A 21,436-nucleotide genomic window follows, 5' to 3' on the forward strand; every position below is an offset into this window, starting at 1 on the left:
ATGACGGGATATATTCTGCTTGGCGCTCTCACAACTTCGGGTTGAAAGAGTTCAAAATTTTCTTGATAATTCACACCATTTCGCAACATTTCTGACATAAGTTGGTGTTTGCTAGTTTGATTTGAGGTCCCGGGGACTGCAGTTCATATTAGACTCTTCTGGAGCGTGAAAACATGCGCGCCTACGCACTGGAAACTTGAAAGGAAGTCTAGGTAACGATACAACAAATTGTCAAAGATGGCGGCCACCAAACGAGCATGGAAGTTACGTGAGTAATACAACCTTTCTAAACCTTCCTTTCAAGGCTAACCGTTTGTTTTTCAAGGTTTTAAGTGTGTCTAGAAGATGTAGGTTTTGTCTCCTTGATAAATACGGAATTTCTACCCGTTTTCGAATGTTAACCGCCCGTTGACGTGCTAGTAAGTGGTTTGCTTTGGTTGCCAGACAGTGCTGACAGGGAAAAAAAAAAAAATCAACATTCCTGCATAAAAAAACACCGGTGGTTCATGTTCGAGCTCAATAGCTAACATTTAGTACTGCTTAAGATATCATCAGTACTTGTAAAATCGTAAGTAAACTTGGAAATTGTTGCCAAGAAGGGCTGTTATATATAGGTGTGAAATCTTGGGATCTAGAATTTCCAAGTACTTTGGACAATTTGACGTGGGAAAATTTATGTTACCAGGACTCCTGGAGATAATTGTCTTAATTTGTCAGCAATTGCTCACAATCATAGACTAACCTCTGTAGAATTGCACATCTGTGCACTGCGAGAAAATATACTGTACTCGTCGGTCACATTCAATACAGTGTTTGGTTTCGAGACGACTCGGCACCTGAGACAACTCGGCCCTAGTCACGGCACCATACTTACTCGGCACATAACTTTTATATTTTGCACTCGAAGAATGATAATTCTATCATTCCGGCAGCATAATAAGTGACATAAGAATGTAAAAATCAATCTCACCCCACGAGGTAACGTTTTGGATACAAATTTTAGGATACAAGATCGTCCAATTCCAAAACATGTTGCGGGCCGCGCCGGCGACGCCATTTTTTAGTTGTTATATCGGCGTTCTTTCACGATGTCACTCTACTTCTCTTCTACTTTGACCGTGTTTGCAAGTTAGTACAAATGAAAATAGATGTAATAAGCAGTTCAATATATTTTTTGGTCATAGATTACAACTGTTTGTAGGTTTCAAAAACACGTTGAGATGACCGATCTGATATAGACAGAGCCTCGGCCGTTCAAAGTTTAATACCGCGAAGTGACGTTCAGAGCCTCAAAATGTCCGTAAAATTGTGCCGACTGTATGACTTACAAGTTATTGCAGTGAGAGAAATGTTTTGCAGTTAAACATGTTGCATTTCTCACAAACCTTCACAATTTTATGTCATATTCTTGGTGCCCAGTTTTCCCACTTGGCTAGGTGCCGAGTCGTCCCAGGTGCCGAGTTGTCCTGATACCCAGTGTTTTACTGTTTAAAGTTTAAGATAATAGTATTTTTGCAGAGTACTGTGATCCTTGTATCCCCATAAAGATATGGTTCATTGAATAAAATAAAATACAGCTGTTACCCTTCACAGATTTAGGATAGATTGTAGCAAGGAGCATATAGGCTTTACGGAAACAAACTGTAGTGTTATCACAAACACTACAAGACAATCAGAGGTGGTAGACTTCACCCCTTTTCCATATTTGCCTTTGACCCTTCTAGTCCTACAGACAAATTACAAATTCCAGACTTCATGGTCCACGACTGTCCACCCCTTCAAAAACTCAAACAATACTCTACTTTCCTGGTTAGAATAACAATATTCCAAGTGATACTATCCGCATATATGTCCATTTCTTGTCATTAGCAATTGCAATTTGAGAGTTACAAATGAGCAACAAAAGACCAAGAGTTACAAAAGACCATTTATTTTTGACATTATGATTTTTTATCATGTTACAAGACTCACATTTTAGTATTGCAAAATGACAGATGAATTTAATGTGGCCCATGATAAAACAATGACCATTGCTTTGCATTATTATGCACCCTGCCATCTGTTGCCACCCCTAGGGATTGAATCACATACTTCTGCTATTGTGTCACTATGCTATCTTGGGTCCCACAGAAATCCCTTTGGTGCAAAACAGGTTTATGTTGATTTCTAACAATACAAGAACTTTACAAAAATGCAGATGCTACATGTATGTTTTGAGAAGTTAACTTAATGTTCCCACATAATGCTAAAGACTTCCAATCAATTGCACCTCCCCCCCCCCCCCCCACACACACACATACACAGCTCAAATTATTTACTATCTTGTTTATGACAAATTTTGCATTGATATGGGGTTAACTAACAATTATGGCACCAAGAGCAAATTTTACATGATAATGGTTTGTGTGTGTATGTGCATGTGCATGCATGCACAAAAAAAGGTTTGACCAGTTTGGGAAAACTGTTTTGTACTAACCCGAATGGAACAACAAGATGTTACAAAAGCTGTTAAAATGTGTTTAAAGCAGACCATTTTCAAGATCTTCTAGGCAGCTAGGATGCATGTTGTTTTTTGTCAATAGTTGTCTTGTTGTAATCAGTGATATTTATTCTATTTTCAGAGGAATTTGTGGCCCATGGGTCCAACGTGAACTGCCTGGCCCTGGGGTACAAGTCAGGCCGGGTCATGGTCACTGGAGGAGAGGACAAAAAGGTCAACATGTGGGCAGTGGGCAAGCCCAACTGTATCATGGTGGGTGATGTCTCCACTATTGTGAACCATGATTTTGCAGTAGAAAGGGAACATAATTTGTACACATTTGTCCTAGCAGTTTTTTGCTGTCCTTCAATCATACTACCACCAATGTTAGGGATGTCCCTAGTAGCAGCTTCACAGCTGAACTCCTAGTAAGTTGGAAATTTGGGTACCCCTATTCAAGTCCAAGTCCTGGGGTCAGGACATCATAGTGGGGCTGCGGCGTCATGTAAAGAGTGTTGGAGTCCCATTGCTCTATTTCTTTTGAAATCATTTCTTTGTAATTCTAGATAAAATCCTTGACAATACCGGAACCGGCGGTTGCTGTAGCAGTTTGTCTGTGGAAAATTGTCACTTTTCAGGTCCTCAATGCACAAGTACTCGTAGCTATTCTCTGTCGCTGCCTTGTACTTCTGCTTCTGCTGCAGAGTCATGTCATAAGAGTTGGAGTTCCTCTGCTCTCTTGCTTTCGAAATCATTTCATTATTTTTTTTTACGAAAGATTACCAACAATACAAGTGTTATAGCTTCTTATGTACAAGTTTCATAACACATAATATTGATTTTTCAATCAAAGCTTACCTTAAACCAACACCGAAGTCTGAAAAAGTACTTGTAAAATGTTAGTTTGTTACTCTCTCATATTCATGGATCTAAATTGATTTTAATGTGGAATTTATGTATTTTGACCTAGCCTCTGCACCAACATACCAGTGAAGTGACTAAATCAATTATTCAAGGCTGCATTTCATTTGAATATCCCCATGTGACTACTGTGTGTTACTTAGTTCTTGTTGAAGTGTTTATGTATTCAACTTTGTTATTTTTTTCCCTGTATATAGAGCCTGTCCGGACACACCAGTCCTGTGGAGTGTGTGAGGTTTGGGAATGCTGAGGAACTGGTGGTGGCTGGCTCACAGTCTGGATCTCTCAAAATCTGGGACCTGGAGGCTGCAAAAAGTAACACTACATCTCTTCTTATGCCTTTGTGATATCAAATTAAAAGCCACCATTTGAAAACGGTCTTAGATTTGATGCTAAAATAGTGTTGGGGTAATCAAGGATTAAAATTGATGATGCTTGTCACTTTAGATTTGAAAACATACTGAGACTTTGAAAAACCCAATTAACATAAAGTTATGCTTCTGATAGCAGCTTCACAGTTGAGATCCCCATTCCAATTAGTTGGTAACTGGGTGACTTGTTTAAATTCTGGGTAGGGCATCACGGTTGGGTCTGTACCCGTCTTTCAGAAGGGACATAGAATTGGAGCCTCATGTTCAAGTTGGTGCCTTGAGCGCAGCTAGCAACCCCTTCCAGTAAAAATATACCAAGCTAGAGAAACAAAAAGAAACTTGCTGACCTATGTGCCACTAGGGCACTACAAGGTCAACAACAACAACAACATGAATCTTTATAGCTGTGGTTGTCAAACATAACGATAAAGAAAAGCATACAAATGACATCTAAAACTTCATGTATAGCAACAGGTCTAGACAAGGGCTGTAAAATCAGGATGTACCATCTTCATGGTTAGTCTTCCGTTCTAAATTTGATTTACAAAGACCATGTCAAAGATACGTATACTAATACCATCCCTCGCAACAAACCCACACCCACTCTATTCAACCACCTTGGCCCCAATACAACCTCATCCAATGTAATCTTCAACACCTTCTTGTCGTTATTGTAAAGCCTGACACCAGAATCTGTGAACGCGAAGTTCTCCACTCGACCACACTGGCCTGGGCTCAACCTCATCTCGGTCAATTTGTAAGAATTGGATTGAAAGTGGTAAGGTGAGGGTGAGCATTGATTGATGTGACATCTTGCTTGTGTTCGCAGTCGTACGGACGCTGACGGGGCACAAGTCCAACATCAGGAGCCTGGATTTCCATCCATATGGAGAGTTTGTTGCTTCCGGGTCAATGGACACCAATATAAAGGTGCGTATGGCAGCTTCCCCATGTGGGGGGCTGGTGAGATGGAATACTAATGATGACACTGCTTTCTGGCTCACGAGCTTTTTTGGGGGCTCCCTCCTGTTTTCACAATCGTTTTCTGGCGAAAACATGGCAGGTAACAGGGAAAAGGAAAGTTATATCCTTCATTTGCATGTTTGTGATTTTGATTTTGATTTTAGATTGTTTGTATTTAGATTTTTTTCATTTTAGTCTTTATTTCTATCTTAAGGACATAGATTTTTTTTCCAATTTATGATACTATGAACTCTGTTCTGTTGCTATTGTCGACAAATGAGAAGCCAAAATTAATTTATTGTGGAATAACAAATCTATGTATTTGTTTTATAGTTGTGGGACGTCAGAAGAAAAGGCTGCATCTTTACTTACAAGGTGAGAAACCACAAAATATTTTATGCTACCTATGTTTCATTGTTATGAATTGTAACAATCTCCACTTAAGACAACATTGTTAACATCCTAGTGACGCTGAAGAAGAGTGGTGGATGTCACTCGAAACATCTGGGAGTTAATATCTGTGTTTTATCCAGTTCTAGAGATTGAATTGTATTTGAACATTGTTAACATTGCGTTGCAGGGAGAGTATCTGTCCTAACTTGTAACTGAAACAGACAGCTTTAAGCTTGTAAGCAAGTACATGTATGTTTGCAATGTATGGAGACAGACTATCACATACTGGAAATTATGGAAGTAATGGGATAAATCTTCTTTTTGCACAGGGCCACACAGATGCTGTAAACTGTATCCGGTTTAGTCCAGATGGGAGGTGGATAGCTTCAGCTGGGGAGGACTCCTCTCTCAAGGTGAGTTTCAATTGACAATGTGAAATGTCCCCTTTGATGGGGCTTGAGACACCACCTGCACATCAAGGCCAATATCATGTGTTTTTGATGTCTGCCTGCATTTCATAGGTGGTAGCACTCAATGAAAGGAAAGTAATCTTCATATACCTGTTGACATTGGCAAGTTTGGTGTTTTGAACTGTACAGTATCTGGCGTGGGTTTTCTTTGTTCGACTGCTACTAACCAACGAGTCAAAAGAAAAGCATTACAACCATTTCTGAACGTCCCTACAATTTTAGTTGTGTAGGTAAAAATTGTCTGGCACATTTGTAGGTTTGCATGAAAAATGTTTTTAACCCAGCGGTGTGCACTTCACTTGAAACTGATCAATGTTTACCCAAGATTTGGAATGACTAGTGTTTTAAGGTGCTGAAAGTCTAAATGACTTGTGTTGTGTTGTTCCCCATAGATGTGGGACCTGACGGCAGGGAAGATGATCCAGGAGTTCAAAGATCACACAGGCCCTGTAACTGGGGTGGAGTTCCACCCTAACGAGTTCCTGCTGGCTTCAGGAAGTGCAGACAGGTAGGGAAAGCCTTATCCTTAAAACCTTGAAATATCCTTGTAATACTGAAAGAGATCAAAGCCTAGCTCAACATTTAAGCTTGTACAAAACTTTTGATTTTTCTATAATTCATAGAAGTAGCAAACTACAAACAGTGTTGCACAAGGAGGAGTACCAAACATTTTCACTTTACATTGGGACTTACCAGTGTTTGTTTTGTTTCTCTATTTCTAGGACTGTGAAGTTCTGGGACTTAGAGACATTCCAGTTAGTTTCTTCCACAGGAGCAGAGTCTGGAGCTATTAGGTGGGTGTGGTTCTACTGTTGTCTTTGAATTTATCTTAAGTAGTTAAGACATCTCCAAAAGTTCATCGTGATATTGCCATCATGCTCTACAGTAGAATTTGTATACTTGAGCACAGTCTTACAAACTGAAGAATAAAACAGATGCTTTCTGAAACATCCAAGTTTTATCCAGTTGCTTGATAGATATTTCTGACTCATAGAATTACATCATACTGATTCATGTTCCACATACTTAAAGCCATGGTAAAGGTCCATGTTTGCTTAGAAATTGAATTACTACAAGACAGATGCATGTATAATCTCCTAGTCTCAACTCTAAGCTGTAGTGCCAATGCACAATGTACCCGTATGTTCCCCAGGTGTATATTTTTCCATCCTGACGGGAAGTGTCTGTTCGGAGGGAGTCAGGACGCCCTGAGAGTGTTTGCGTGGGAGCCTGGCAGGTGTTTAGATGCCTTCTCCATGGGCTGGGGGAAGGTGGCCGACATTTCCGTCGCATCCTCACAATTGGTAACTACCTACCTGTTATTAATGGTGTCAATTTTTTATAGATGTCTGGACACTTTGGTTTTAGAAGTATTGGCCAAAAGTTGGAAAATCTCATTGATTTTCAAAGTCTGATACATACATGTATCTTAATGAAAGTTCTGAAAAACATAAAAGACAATGATGTAAAATGTTATCTATCCCTTTGTTTAATACTGTTGGGGCACCACAGAAGTTTTGCAGTCAATTATTCAGAAACGTAATATAGAAACATATAAAATTTAAACTGTTAAATCTGTACCATAATATCTAGGAAACTTTCCAACCTAGGAAATATTCCAACCATGATGCCATTCAAATTTGAGTAATGACATGTTAAGAGATTGCACCAAAAAGTTATTTCTATTGTTTAGAAATTGAATTTCAAGATTTTAGGAGATATGGATTCTAGATTGTAGTCATTGATAAGAATAACATTCATGATTATTTGTTTTGATAATATAGCATTTTGTTTGTCTCTTACAGATAGGAGCATCCTTCTCTCAAACCAATGTATCTGTGTATATTGTAGACCTAAATGTAAGTATGCAAAAAATGATTTTTCCATACAAAATACATGCAATATACTAACAGTACTAACAACCATATCCCAGAGAATTGCTCTGTTGTTAGACATTTTATGGATCACATATCTCTGGGTAATGCAGGTAACTTACTTATTACCATGGCAACTTGTATACAGTGCATGGTCAGGTCTATGACATCATGGCAATGGTTTTGCATGCTCCTTTCCTTACCCAGAGTTCTCTGTTAATCCCAGCATGCAAAGGGATCTATAAAATGGTTGATGCTGTGTGTGCAGTTAGATGGTTTTTGTCTTTTCTCATATTTATGATCTAGCTTTCAAGGCAACATTTCAGCATGTAAATAACTAACCTACATGGAAAACATTGGGTTTTGCTATCCCTCCAGTAACATACTTTCAGTCTAACCCATTTTATCACTTGCTCTAGACTGTGACTTGCAGTCCCTCTCAAATAAAGGTGTGTGCTTGTTTTGTTTTCTGCAGCAACTTTCTTTGGGGTGATGTTAGCTTTCTGCCTATAGCAGTCATACCACTATCAGCTTTCCACTGCTACTATTTCTATGCATGACATCACTCAATTTCTATTGACAGGTTTTGCTCTGTCATTTGTTTGTAAGGAACACACTAGAAAAGTGTGGCATGACGTGTTTGATCCATTTGAGTTTTTTCTGAAGGAACTAAAAAGTTGGATGTAGTTGGAAATTCCAAAATTAGTCGTGGAAACAGAGGATCAAAATGAAACATATCAGAAAAGGAATTTTTTCTGCAATGACATGAAATCCTGGTGATTAAGCATTGTTTGCTTCTCAAAAAATCTGTTTTTACAAGCTGCGGTGTAAACTTGTTGCCCTGGCATGTGATTAGTAGTCATATTGGATTGCCTTGCAATAAAAAGCTTAAATGAAAAGAAGAATTTTTGGTATGATGTTCAATAACAGAAGAAGGATGTATGTTCAGCACAAATGCATACATGCATGTTAATTGATTGAAACTCTATCACTATTGTTGAACATGATCAAGAAAATGTACTTTCATACAATCCTTACCCTTCTCTCTACTGCCTTGCCCCATAACCTTTGCCAAAGGCTACCTTGTTAAGAATAAGTGTAGTGTAGAATATCTGTACCCTTGTTGACATGGACCTCCCCTCCTGTGTACAGAGAGCCCAGATGTCAGGTCCTGGGATGGTGAGTCAGCCTGTCCCTGCTGAGCCTGTCAAACCCCCAATGTCAGCAAGGTGAGTTGTTCCCATCCACTATTTCATCTCCTTTAGGCCTACGTCACATTTCCTACCCGGGACCCAACTGGGCTTTTTGCGGAAACGAAAAATTAAAGTTTACGCCAATAGATATGCACAAGGCAAGCTGTTGAATTATTTTTTGTCCGTGTTTTTGTTGTCTTACATCTTACTTTTCATTTCTCCAAAATTGCCCAGCCGTGCACAGAGATTGGCAAGAAAACATTACAATATGACATCAGCACAGTATAGATAAACTATGAAACATTTCAATGTACCGGTAGTAGTAAAATAGTTCAAATCTTTTCCATTCGTGCAATGTACCACGACTAAGACTGTCCAGACTGAATGCTTATGTATCAGAGTAAACCTGACTTTCTTCACAGAATGACTCTAATCTAACCCGATTGGTCTAGGTCGTAGGACTTATGTACCACACTTAACCAGCAATTTTTTAGGGCAGGCACCATATGTGTTCCCCAAAGTATTTGTATTTGCATTTTCCTAATGTTCCTATAGAGTCGTTTAGCAACAAATTAAAACAATGAATGTCGTAGTAAGTTGTTTTGCACTACTGTAATAATGTTACCACTAGGTGTTTATCAGTATATATTTGAGTCATCTGCTCTTGCATTTATTTTGCACTAAACAACTCATATTTTGACATTGATCACTTTGCAAAGTACAATAACCTACATACACAGGAGCTGATACCATGTGATAACTGTGACACAACGGCTTGTACCAATAGTCTGCCGTGCTTTGACTCATTTTTACCTTGCTTGCAGCGGCCGTCGCACGTTCATCACCGAACGTCCACCTACCTCCTCCACCAAGAAAGCCAGGTTAAACACATTTCAACACTGCTCACTTAAGAGTTGGAAAGACACTATGCAGATATGGAAAATACAATTGAATTTAGAGTCAAATTTCTCCATTGGTATAAACGATGTATAAACGATAACACATGAATAGAAGTACTGTACAATGAAAGAGAAATATGCTCTTGCAATTGAAATATGAAATTCAAACGTACTCAACATCATCATTCTACTCTACATGTGTCAACAAATTGAAACAAAAAATCCCAAAGCTGATGGGGTTTTACAAGGCTTCAGTGTCTTTCCATACTCAAAAGTGACCAGTGATCTGCATACCATACACATTAAGTAACCTCTGCACAAGCCACCCATATCTACCTGTCTGTGTGGACTGCTAATATGTCTCTCTCTCTCTCTAACTCACTCCTGTCTCCTTTGCTGTTCTGTCTGCTTCCTTCCAGCACTTCACATCTCAATTCTCTTAACAAGACCTTCACTGTGGCACTCGGCTATAAACTGGGACTTTTTGATCTCCTCTCCAGGTAAATTGTAAATAAAATGTCAGTTAAATCTATTCTTTCAGTTTGTGGAATCCTTCCCCTTATTATCTTTTTTTTATCATTAAGAACCCAAATCTGTTTGTAGGTAGTTTTGAAAGGTACTGAAAATCTGGACTAAAGCTTCTGAATAACTTTTTGAAAAGCTTTATATACAATTGCATCCTGTAGATTTAACTATCTGTTCTGTCTTTCATTTTCATTACAATCTTTCTGTCTCTGTGTACTTCAGTTCTCATCGTTCCAAGCTTATGAATCAGGTCAGGATTAAGTGTAATAGTTACAGTAGCTTTGAGGACAATGTGTGTTTTTCTGTCATTCCCAATAAACAATTAAATTACAAAATCTAGTATTGCCATCATTTGTGCTTCTTTTCATAAATTAAGTGTTGAATACTTGAAATGTCATTAAGATGAATGGAAAAAATGATAAATCATTACCATGAACTTTGGCCTCCACCATTCAGTAATCCATAACCTATTTTGAATTTCCAGCCTAAAATATGTGTCTACACTTTCAAATCACAGAGCAGTCTACCTGATGAATTTAGCTGTTCACGAATCTCGTGCTAACTTCAGTCCTGCTTCCCCACAGTGAGATGAAGACAGAACCAGAGGAAGAGCCGACCGCGTCCAACGAGCCCGAGGATGACAGCTCCAACGTGGCTCAGATCGAGAACCCAGACGACTATCGGGAGGTCTTTCAGGGCAGGACCAAGATAGGTCAGCTCATATCTTTGTGTTGTTTGGTAGAAGTTTACAAGATATTGTACTGAGTTACAAATTCCTTGATGTTGTTTTGAGAGTGGCTGGTTTGTGATACCACAAATCAGTACAGATAATCTCAAGGAGAGTACAGTTTTACATGGAGGAATTTCATCATATCATGAATATTTCAGTCATAATTTTGCCAGAAATTCATGATGCCACTCAGCACTTAACCATTGAAAGGTTTTTGCTGTCTTTTTTTTTTGGTTCTGTGTGGTTTTGGTAGCTATAGAACAGTTACTTGATTTTTATGCCTTGTGTGTCATCTGACATAATTGTGCTTTCACAATGGCCTTTTGGCACACTTGCACTATGTGTGTGTTGGCTTTGCACATGTCACAAAAGAAAAAAAACTGCAGCATTGCACAACTTGAAACTGGTCCAGCAAATTAAAGATCCTTTTGCACAGTCTCTGCCTTTCTTTTGCACTCCCCTGTACTTCCTAACCCTTATCCACCCTGCAACAAGCATGATATCTCTACTAGTAATGCTTACCTCTGCATGTGTTTGCCGTGTGGGTTGGTTTTGCCGTGCCTTGCCCCCCTCCCCACCTCCCCTGCATGTATTGCTGCTGTGCCTTGTGTAAGGAGAGTAGTATTGCCATGTGCTTGCTTAGGTTTATGTTGGTTCCTTGGGCCTGATTTCAGAGCGAACCCCCCCAAGGAAACTTGAGCCCTTCCCGGCCCCACCGGAAGGTAAGAGTGAAATGTGTGGTTGTGCTGCATACCTAAACTGTACAAATGTTTAGGTTCAGTTAAAACAAACCCTTCAAACTTAAAAAAAATCTCTTTCCTATATTTACCTTTTTGTTCTAAACCATCTGAAACCTTCTATAGATTTCGAAATTTGCACCGGAAAAAGACATGCATAATTTATCCCAACATGCAATTTTACGTACAACCAAAAATAAGGATTTCCAGCATACAAATGTAATGGGTTCAGGTCTGGACTTAAGCCTAAACATCTGGACCTGAATGAGGACCTGAATCTGAACACAAGTTTAGGTATGCAGCACTAGTGTAAAGTAGTTCTGAATCTCCTGCAACAAAAGTATAGGCAGTTCAGGCTACTTACCTCTCTTACAGCCTTGTTTTCTCTGGATCCAAAATATGCACAGAAATGGCATGAAAGGAATGAAATAACCACATACTAAAAATTCAAAGCATTCTAACATTAGTAACAAATATTCAATTGTAAGGGAACATTTTTCTCAGAGACTTTTAATTGATCAAGTTCATTCATATTTCCTTAACCATGTTCAATAACATAGACAACTTGGGTCAAGAGCTGGGATTGACAATTTAAATGTATTCATGCAATGTGGTTGGTCATGCCCACTAGTCATTAGGAAGAAGCTGAAGATTTGACTAAATTTTGAGCAAAAGAACTAATGCTGCAGTTCTATTATCAAAAGGTAGGGGGATCAGCATCAAAGAATTGTACATGTACCTAGTGAAGAACATTTGTAGTTTTCATTATGTCAAGCTCTTACCTGAAGATGTAGACGGATGGAAATTGATCATCATTACTCTATAAACATGCATATTACAGGTCCAGGCTAAAAACAAATTTTGAAGTGTTTCTTTCTAAATTGTGTGTTTGTATGTTGTGGCCTATGTGGTGTGTCCATGTTTGACAGTAGCCCCTCTTTTAGATCCTATAGAAACATTTTTCGATGACCTTTTCCATTTGAAACATAACTTCCAAGGAAAAGTTTCATCACAGACATATATAGATATGGTGCATTAGACTTGTTAAAAAATACGCTGTTTAAGATATTTAAGGTTCTTTGAGTTGACTCTTAAGATAGTGAAAGTTGTTCACAAATAGTATGGTTATGCTTTTTGATTTTGTTCTATTGTTTGTTTTCTGTTAAGTTTACCAAACATACTTTGTTCATCATTCCCCTTCCACAGATTCCCCGACGGAAGGTACCCAAAGTTTTGCTAGAAGTAGAACTAACCCTACTGTTTGAAGTGGCCTTCAAACTCTTATTGTCATAAATTTTCTGTCAAAAGATGTCTTTGATTTTTATGACTCTCCGTAGCTAGAATCTTGACAGTACCCCTAGTACCAATTGCACAGTTTGCAGTGCCCTCTGATGTTGTCTTTACTGTGGAAATTGTCAGGATGTTTTCATAAACTTTTTGTTCCTTAAGTAAAGTAAAGTTGCTCAAACTAAAACCAACCCAATGAACTCCTTAAAACCATGTGTGTGCTCAAATTTTGATAGACTCTTTGAACTGAAATCTCAGCCTTTTCGTGTGTCATCTTTCATTCATGTTGAAATGATTGTTGGTCTAGCACTAAGTATCTTCATCTTGTGGTAAAGAGCCCCCATGGATGTATCTGCCTTCATACCATTCTATGTGTTTTACAGATCAGTCTAAAGCAAAACCATACAAACAGCCAGCAAAGGAGCCGAAAGCAAAACAGGTAAGGACGATTTGTACTCATGAATGTGCATAGTAGAACTATATTCTAGCGATTATCATCCACAATTTCATTATATTTACAAAGTACCACTAAAAAATCACGACCATATCATTTCTAGAACACAAGATATCGAAACTGGACGTGCCACTGCACTAACATAGAAAGCCAGTAAGGGGCCCAAATGTCATCATTTCTTCCTTTTGCCAACCCCTACCAACATACCAAATGTCATAAAGATCCTGAGTTCTTATGCTTTTCTTACAGACATAAGTCAGAGGTAACAAAGTCTACAGCATTGTAAGTTTACAAGGATCGATTAAGGGCATTTCATTTTAGTATTCTCTTATTTTGCACTCCATTCTCTGTCCCGTAATATTTGCAGGAACCCGTCAAACCTGCCACCATCGTCCCAGCGGATAGGAACAAACCAGCAGACCTCAATTTGGCTGAGTTCCTACCGGTATGTATGAGTATATCCACATTGGTGACCACAGGAAGAATACCTGTGTAAATAACTAATTGTGGATCCAAATAAAGTACAGGTTAAGCGTAGGGGTCAGGTATAGAAGGGTAACTTTGTGTAGATAGTAGGTGGATGTGGGGCAGTCTCCTCTTGAAGATTTGAAACCTCTGAGACACTTTTCCTGGCCTGGATGCCAGGCTGTTTCCAGGGTATGCACAGGCCAACAGAGTTAGACCCTGCACAATAGATGTCATTGAGATCGGGCTGAGGGTCTGGAATCCAACCAACTTTTTTCAGGATTTGAGGGGCAGATTTTTGTAGGTTTTGTTACAGACCATCTTGTTACTTTTCAAAGTTGTGAACCCTTATATCTGCCAGTAACCAGTGTTTGTCCCCCACCTGTAGAAGAGACCAGACTCAGCGGTGTCGGCTGACCCCAGACGACCCCCAGCGGTACAGGAACAGTCGGAGGAAGAGGTCCTGTCCAGCGTACACAAGGGGCACGAGTCCATGTGTGCCGTCCTGGGCAACAGGCACCGCAACCTGGAGATCGTCAGGGCGCTCTGGACCAGCGGAGACATCAAGGTCTGGACATCCTGTCAATCAGTCAATCAATCAATCAGTTCATCACTAGCCCAATCTTATATGCTGGCAAGGCTTAACGGTAGATTCAGAAAGACCAACTACACTTAACGGTAAATTCAGAAAGACCAACTATACCCAACGGTAAATTCAGAAAGAAGAGCTACAAAACACTTAAAGGTAGATTCAGGAAGACCAACTTCGCTTAACGATAAATTAAGAAGCTTCCTAACGCTTTCTTCAGGACTTAATCACCTACATGTCAGGACGGAATGTTTGCATCAAAACTGCTGATTTATGAGGTGTGGAGCCGTTGATAACAACATCGTCTTGATCCCAGCATGTTCAGCAGTATGATCTCCTAGGGTTATCTGGCGTTGCCTCCGCTGGTCTACTCGTCATAAAGAATGTCTCAATAACGGTTAACATTGAATTCAGGATAACAAATAACGTGTTATTTAGAATTAAAACATCCAGTAACGCTACACAAATAATATACAGATAATACTTAATGTCGAATTAGAGTGGGCTGGCTACGATTAACGTTAAATTCAAATAGCTCGTAACGCTTAACGGTAAAAAGTATCTGCCCGTCTCTGTCAAAGCCCCAACTACCTGATGATACTTCCACTGTCTGTACAAGCCTGGGTATCCCAGCCTGGGCTCATCTGTGCGTCAGGTTCTGGGAACTCTACAGGAAATCATCAATCTTGATGGTTAACAGGGCCTTGACAGGCTGTGTAGTGAAAGCTGATACAGTAGGATAGACCCTTATTTGTTCTAGCAAGAGAAAAACTCCAGAGAATAACTAGGGTGGCTTTCTCTTTTGCTAGATCATAGTGTTGTAGTCTGTAGGTCTGTGTTTTAAATCTTAAGAATTGTGTTTACATGTGTTAAGCCTTTTACATGCCAAGAGCTCAAACAATGTACATGTAGCAATTGTGAATATGTATACTCTTTTCCTTACAGACTTCAGTAGACTCTGCTGTTGGAATGAAGGACCTGTCTGTTATGGTGGATCTTCTGAATGTACTCATCCTCAAACAGTGAGTCGACTTCTTCTCTAAGAGATTAAAAAGAAAATCCAGTGGATGAGCATTTTTGTTTTACACAATGTGGACTAATTTTGCAATTGTCATGATAGAAGATCATAATATCCAATAAAACTTTTCATACCACTTCATTGATTTCTATTTATTGAGTTCCTTTATGCCAGCATAAGGGGTTGTTTGAAAATGGTATCATGTAATTATTAATGTTATACATTCAATTATTTACTAAATTTTTCTATCTGCTGCTTGATTGTACATGGCAGTCGTCATAGGTATGACTTCAACTTTAGCACCAATTTTTTTTAAGGAAAGGGAGATAAAAAGACGCTGGTAATGGTTAGGGATTTATGTACAAGTAAATGTGGTACATTGTTAACGATATTGTAACTTTTCTTACTGATTTCCAAAATCTATCATACTTAGTTTCGCTATGAAGGTGCATAGAGAAAACCTTGCTACATGTACCCGTGCACTTCAGGGGGAAATTTGTGTACTTTGATATGTTTTAAAGTACTGATTTTGAAATGTTCTATGTTCCAGCTCCTTGTGGACTCTAGATCTATGCACAGTTTTGCTGCCTCAAATCCAGGAGCTCTTGTCATCCAAATATGAGAGGTACGTCATGTGGCTTAAGTGTACTTTTATTTACAACCAATTACTGTATTGGGACTGAAAGACATGAGTTTTGTAGAGCTTCTATTCCATTTGGCACTAATTCAGATGATCACAGCTTGACGGTAACAACCCCAGTACACAATTTTTGTAAATCTCATTTGTTCTGTTTGTTATCATGCAAAGAGTGTAGCAGCAGTAGGCATTCTTCCATCTCAGGAGATGTTAGTAGCACTTGGTGAAGAGTGGCTTAGCTCATTCCTGGTGTGGCAATCTTAGTCGCAGTTGGTACCTATGCAGGACGAAGCATCTCTGTCAAGACATCTCTTTCCTTCAATTGCTTCCAAGCATTTTTGCTTGGACGTGATGACATCCACTATGGTACTTCACATCTATGTGTAGTGACTGATGCTATGTCTCCTCTCCCCTTCCCCAGCTACTGCCACACAGCCTGTAATGCCTTGAAGATTGTCCTGCGCAGCTTCAGCTCTATCATCAAGACCAACGTTCAAGCTCCTCCAGCGGGGGGTGGGGTCGACATATCCAGGGAGGAAAGGTAGGGTTGAGTCCTTCATTGTGATCACTCTGTAAGGCCACGGCTATGTCTAAGGTTGTGATAACTTTAGTCCATGCAATATGTAATGCCTGGAACATGTACATTTGGAACCTCTTCTGTCGACTCAGCGATTATAAATTTGAGCTGAGCTGTTTCCAGAGCTTTTTTTCCTCCCACTAATTGTTTGGGAGCCAACGTTGTTCATTTTTTTCTTATTGTTTTCTCTGTAATTTGTATCTTATGAAAATACATACACATCGTCATCTATTTCACATTTATGAAGTTCAGCTTTTTGGACAGACATGTCATTCTCAACAAGCAAATCCTGTCTTGGAACAGGAGGATAGCCTGATACATAGATAGAAATAGTTAACTACTCATCACCGTTGTGCCCTAACATTTTAGCATAACTGTATACTCCATGTTTACCAAAGTTTGTGTGTGCAGCATTGACATCAAAGTGTTACTAAACGACATCTACATTTGATGTCCTGACTTCATTTTGTCGGCACAAGTATTAACTCAAAATGAAACAGTTCAAGAAGACATTTGAAGTCCATGATCATCTACTAACTGTGTGAATAGTGTTGTGCTGTCCACATTGTGTACTAATCCATGTTTGTTTCCCTGTTGTTTACTGACACGTTTCCCCCGTGGTTTGTGTTCCCCATTAATCCTAGATACAAGAAGTGTAAGGTGTGCCACGGCCACCTCATGTCCATCCGTGGGCTGGTGGAGAAGAAACAGTCCATGTCTGGGAAACTGGGCAGCACCTTCCGTGAGCTGCAGATCATGCTCAACGGTCTGGACGACTAAATCTCGCACCAAACCTTCCACGCGGAGTTCCTTCTCATGCAACTTCTTCACGTTCCAAACTCCGTATCGGCTTCATAAAAGCACAGAGACAATATCCAGTTTTGCGCTGAAATCTGGAAAAATTGCTATTATGCTAAGGAAAGTGACTCTCCCCCTGGAACTGGAATAATAGGAAAAGGAGGACCATGGATAAGATAGGCCTGTTCTGAACTTAAAGCTGCTCCGATAGTGTAGTTAATTCTACAGTGACTTTGGTAAGGCAATTTGTGGACTGTATCTTGCCAAGGATATTGGGACACCACATTTGGAGTGTAGAGTGAGAGTGGTTGAGTTTCACGTGAATGTTTGTGTTATGTTGGTCCTCCATCTTGCCCTCGCCACACTTTTGTCTCCATAAAACTGAAATACTAATTTGAAATATGGTATCTTTCATGCATAATTTTATGGTTTACTGATTTTGTCAATCCCATGGAATCCAGTTGTTCTTTGTCTTGTGTTGTGGGATGTCATATGTCTGGTGGAGGGACTATTAGGGTTACAATGCACAAGAAGTTGTGAAAAATTTACAGTTTTTCAGACTTTCAAGACTAAGAAGCTGTGCATGTCTAAGAACAAAAAGTTAATCCGTGCTCAAAGGTTGTGTCTGACACAAAATATTGTAAACTGAGCAAATTTCAACAGAACCTACATTATGTGTGCATAGTTTTGTATTTGACTGAAAATTTAAAGTTTGCTCAAGTTACCTATAAACACAAAGGAGGCTTCATTCACAAAAAAAATGTCTTTCACAGCTTACAATATGATATACCAAAAATGTCCCACAAAATTACCTTTAATACTCACTCTTGCGAAGGCCAACAACTCTGAGTACCCTCAGACATTGTCGCATACTGGACAAAGCACAGATGGAGAAGAAGTTGTAGTTTCTTTGCAGTATTTCTGGAAAATTCAGAATGTCCAAGTGCAGTTAGCAACCTTTTGCTGGTTGCAGTCGCAATGCTGCTCTCCTAACACTAGGTGTCTCTTCTGCAATAGTGGAACTACAGTACTTCAGTGTTACATGTACACGTAGTTTCCAACTGATGCAGCTCCATCAAACACTGGCTGCTCAAGGTGATAGGTGATATGTAAGTTGAGCTTGTATACCTTGTAGCTTTCTTTGTATATTTGAAAAGTGAAAATGAGCATGCTTTGTCTCGTGTATGTATGGCAAACATCTTCTGCAGTAATATTTAATTTGTCTAGAATACAGTATGAGTATTGTCAAGCCACTGAAAAAGAATTTGGTGCAAATGATTTAGTCCAAGTGTGAACTTTTCAGCCGGAGTTGTACCTGCGAATAGTGACAAACTGTCAGCCCCTTATATTGGGGAGTGTACATACATATATTTGCCTTGAAAAGGGGGTTTAAATTTAATAACAGTGTTGATTTGATGGTGTCTGCTTTTGTGGAGAAACAATAAGTGTCACAATAAGTGATGATCACTTAAGGGTCTGATATGTATGGAGCTGGCACTGCATTTTGATGTGAATTATACTTAAAACTTTGAAAATTAATGATGAATTACAGATTGTAGAGTATTTCAAATGGCTTGCAAGTAGGAGCTTATGTTTGTGTTTTGTTTCCAAATTTGGCCATATTTGTGTAGCAAAGTAAATGCTGTCACAGTAAAGAATAGATGTATATAGATATGTACATTTGCCTTTCCTTTGTCAACCATAGCTATTGGGCTAGAGTAGCCAAACGTTTGCATATTATGGTGCCTTTGAACTATGCATGGCCATGATGTCAACAAGTGCTGGTATACCTCTAGAAACTTCCGAAAATTGTAAGGAAAGGTAGTCTCGTACGCTGTGCTTTGTATGCTTTTGGGATCGGTTATACTGACAAAATACAATAAGGGATCAAAGAGCAGCATCACTTGCTGAAACTAGAAAATGTAATTCTGCAAGTCTGTATCACAAAACTCTGTTACTTCTGAACGTACAATGAAATCAATGTTTCTTTCCATAAAACACTGGATTTTAGATCCCTAAATGTTACAAAGTCCAGCTCTGTGAGACACTTCTTATTGCCTATAGTAGGCAGATCTCCAGGATTTTGTTTGTGTGGTTTGTGATAGAGCCTGGGAGCACTGTTGTCCTGCACAAGATTGATCATGATATTTTCCTTCACAACAACACGTGTATGTGTGTTTATCTGATATCTTATTATATTTCAGCCATACCATAGGTATGGTGAAATATATTGTATTCGTAATGTTTCTTTCTTTCTTTCTTTCTCCTGTCAAATCTTCAAATCGAATCAACTCCGCCGTTTTTAAACCGATTGACTTGAAATTTGGCACAAAGGTAGAGTAAGCCAATACCCTCAGGTGATTTTTTCATTTTTTTCATATCTGCCTTTAAAATGATTTTATTGAGTTTTTTGTCAATTTTTATGTATATTTCGGGCTCCTGTACCCTGGTATTACAGCCGAATGACATGAAATTTGGTACAGAGGTGCCCTGATCATATGCCCACCCAGAGTTAATAACAGTTTTGGCATACGGTACAACAAAATGCTTAATTTTGCGATTTTTGGCCATTTTTTGACAAAAAAAGCACATTTTTGCCTCCTGCACCCTCGTTTTACAACCAAATGACCTGAAATTTGGTATAAAAGTGCCCTTCAATTATGTGTGCATGAATTCAGTAACAGTTTTTCCATACAGTACAACATAATGCTAAATATTGCGATTTTATGGCCGTTTTTGGACAAAAATTGGACATTTTGGGCTCCTGTTCCCTCGTTTTACAACCAAATGACCCGAAATTTGGTTAAGCGGTGCTCTAGATATTTATCCAAATGACCCATGTATAATTTTTGGCATGGAACACTTTAAAATGATATATTTGGGATTTTTTGGGGTCATTTTCCAATGGCCAACGACCTCAAGGCCTATTGTTGCATGATGGCTGAAATATGCTGTATTTGCTCTCAAGCAAATGTCGGCCTTTCTAGTCTATAGTTAAACTTACTGTAGCATATAGGAAATGTATATAGTCTGTGTAATACAAACTTCGCTGTCCCTAGCTGCAGCCTTTCCACTAGGGTCGCTGTAAGTGCAACTGAGATTGAATTAGTCTAAAAAATATAACCTTCTTGCAACACAACCTTTAAACTACTAGTATTTACATGGACAAAGTTTTATCAGGTTCTGAATAGACTATACTTGACCTTGCTGCAGGGTGGTGTGACAAGGATTTTTTTACCCCCCCCCCCCCCTCATCTTTGTCATTACTGGAGTAGACTTTTTTATCCACATTTACTGAGGGCCCCATATTCCATATATATTACCTATCTTGTAAGTAGTAAATATATTTTCACTATTTGACTTCCATGTAGGGAAAGAAAGAGAATGGTAAAGGAAAAAGTGTAAAATGCCTAAAAAATACTGACTTGAACCCCACGACTGCTTTTTTTTTTTTTTATTTTTTATTTTTTTTTTATTCACATATATTTTGCGAGTATGAAGCGGAAAGCACAAATTGCTTATATTTAGCCATCTACTCAAGAAACATACGCATAAAACAAGAATAGTAAACGACATTACATACATAAGTACAAAATGGATAACAGAAAAATAAATTTAAACAAGACAAGTTGGTGCTGAATCAATTAGGAGAACCTGCCTGTACAATGGATATAGGTAATGACAAGATCAAAAATGTTACAGTTCTGTTGATGTGAGAGAGATGTTGATCCTGATAACAGTAAAGTACATAAAGTAGTGTCGTTGAGGTGCTTTAGGTCTACTATAATATTTGAGACAGCCGATAACAAAGAACTTCTTTGGCTAGTATAGAGTGTGCAGTGTGGTAGATAATGTTCGGTTGTTTCACAATGATAGCCGCATTTACATGTAGGATAATCAATACAATGGTGTTGAAATAGATGGTAGTTTAACTGACTGAAGTTTAGACGGAGCCTTGTAAGATGAACTGCGGAACGACCTTGGCCATAAGAGAAATGGGAGTATTTTGTCGGCTTGTTGAATAGTGAGTCCAGCTCTTTTTTGAAAGTGTTGATC

At 38.9% G+C, this 21,436-nt stretch overlaps 1 protein-coding gene across 4 annotated transcripts; it reads left to right on the forward strand.

Annotated features, from left to right (window-relative positions):
- The first annotated feature begins 5 nt into the window (after positions 1-5).
- On the forward strand, positions 6-19,543 carry LOC118416989 (katanin p80 WD40 repeat-containing subunit B1-like). 4 transcript variants are annotated; one of them, XM_035822299.1, is made up of 23 exons: positions 6-268; positions 2,622-2,752; positions 3,598-3,715; positions 4,601-4,701; positions 5,068-5,109; positions 5,457-5,540; positions 5,990-6,105; positions 6,320-6,391; positions 6,751-6,901; positions 7,403-7,456; positions 7,891-7,920; positions 8,624-8,700; positions 9,489-9,545; positions 10,673-10,800; positions 11,493-11,540; positions 12,762-12,776; positions 13,226-13,281; positions 13,664-13,741; positions 14,150-14,329; positions 15,296-15,372; positions 15,919-15,993; positions 16,427-16,546; positions 17,227-19,543. In XM_035822299.1, exons 1-23 carry the CDS (start codon positions 238-240, stop codon positions 17,360-17,362), a joined length of 1,977 nt encoding a protein of 658 aa, XP_035678192.1. In that variant the 5' UTR covers positions 6-237; the 3' UTR covers positions 17,363-19,543. The 4 variants fall into 4 exon arrangements, with proteins under 4 accessions (XP_035678192.1, XP_035678195.1, XP_035678193.1 ...); XM_035822300.1 differs by lacking the exon at positions 12,762-12,776 and having other exon boundaries at positions 7-268; XM_035822301.1 differs by lacking the exon at positions 7,891-7,920 and having other exon boundaries at positions 7-268.
- The last annotated feature ends 1,893 nt before the right edge of the window (positions 19,544-21,436 follow it).

Source organism: Branchiostoma floridae, chromosome 6, assembly GCF_000003815.2.
Source record: "Branchiostoma floridae strain S238N-H82 chromosome 6, Bfl_VNyyK, whole genome shotgun sequence".
In the NCBI taxonomy this organism is placed as follows: Eukaryota; Metazoa; Chordata; class Leptocardii; order Amphioxiformes; family Branchiostomatidae; genus Branchiostoma; species Branchiostoma floridae.

Bases quoted from the DNA above. Each gene is read 5' to 3' on its own strand.
- LOC118416989 (XM_035822299.1), top strand. From the start codon at position 238: ATGGCGGCCACCAAACGAGCATGGAAGTTAC. The intron at 2,753-3,597 runs GTGGGTGATGTC...CCCTGTATATAG, and splicing joins GCAAGCCCAACTGTATCATG to AGCCTGTCCGGACACACCAG. The intron at 6,106-6,319 runs GTAGGGAAAGCC...CTCTATTTCTAG, and splicing joins GCTTCAGGAAGTGCAGACAG to GACTGTGAAGTTCTGGGACT.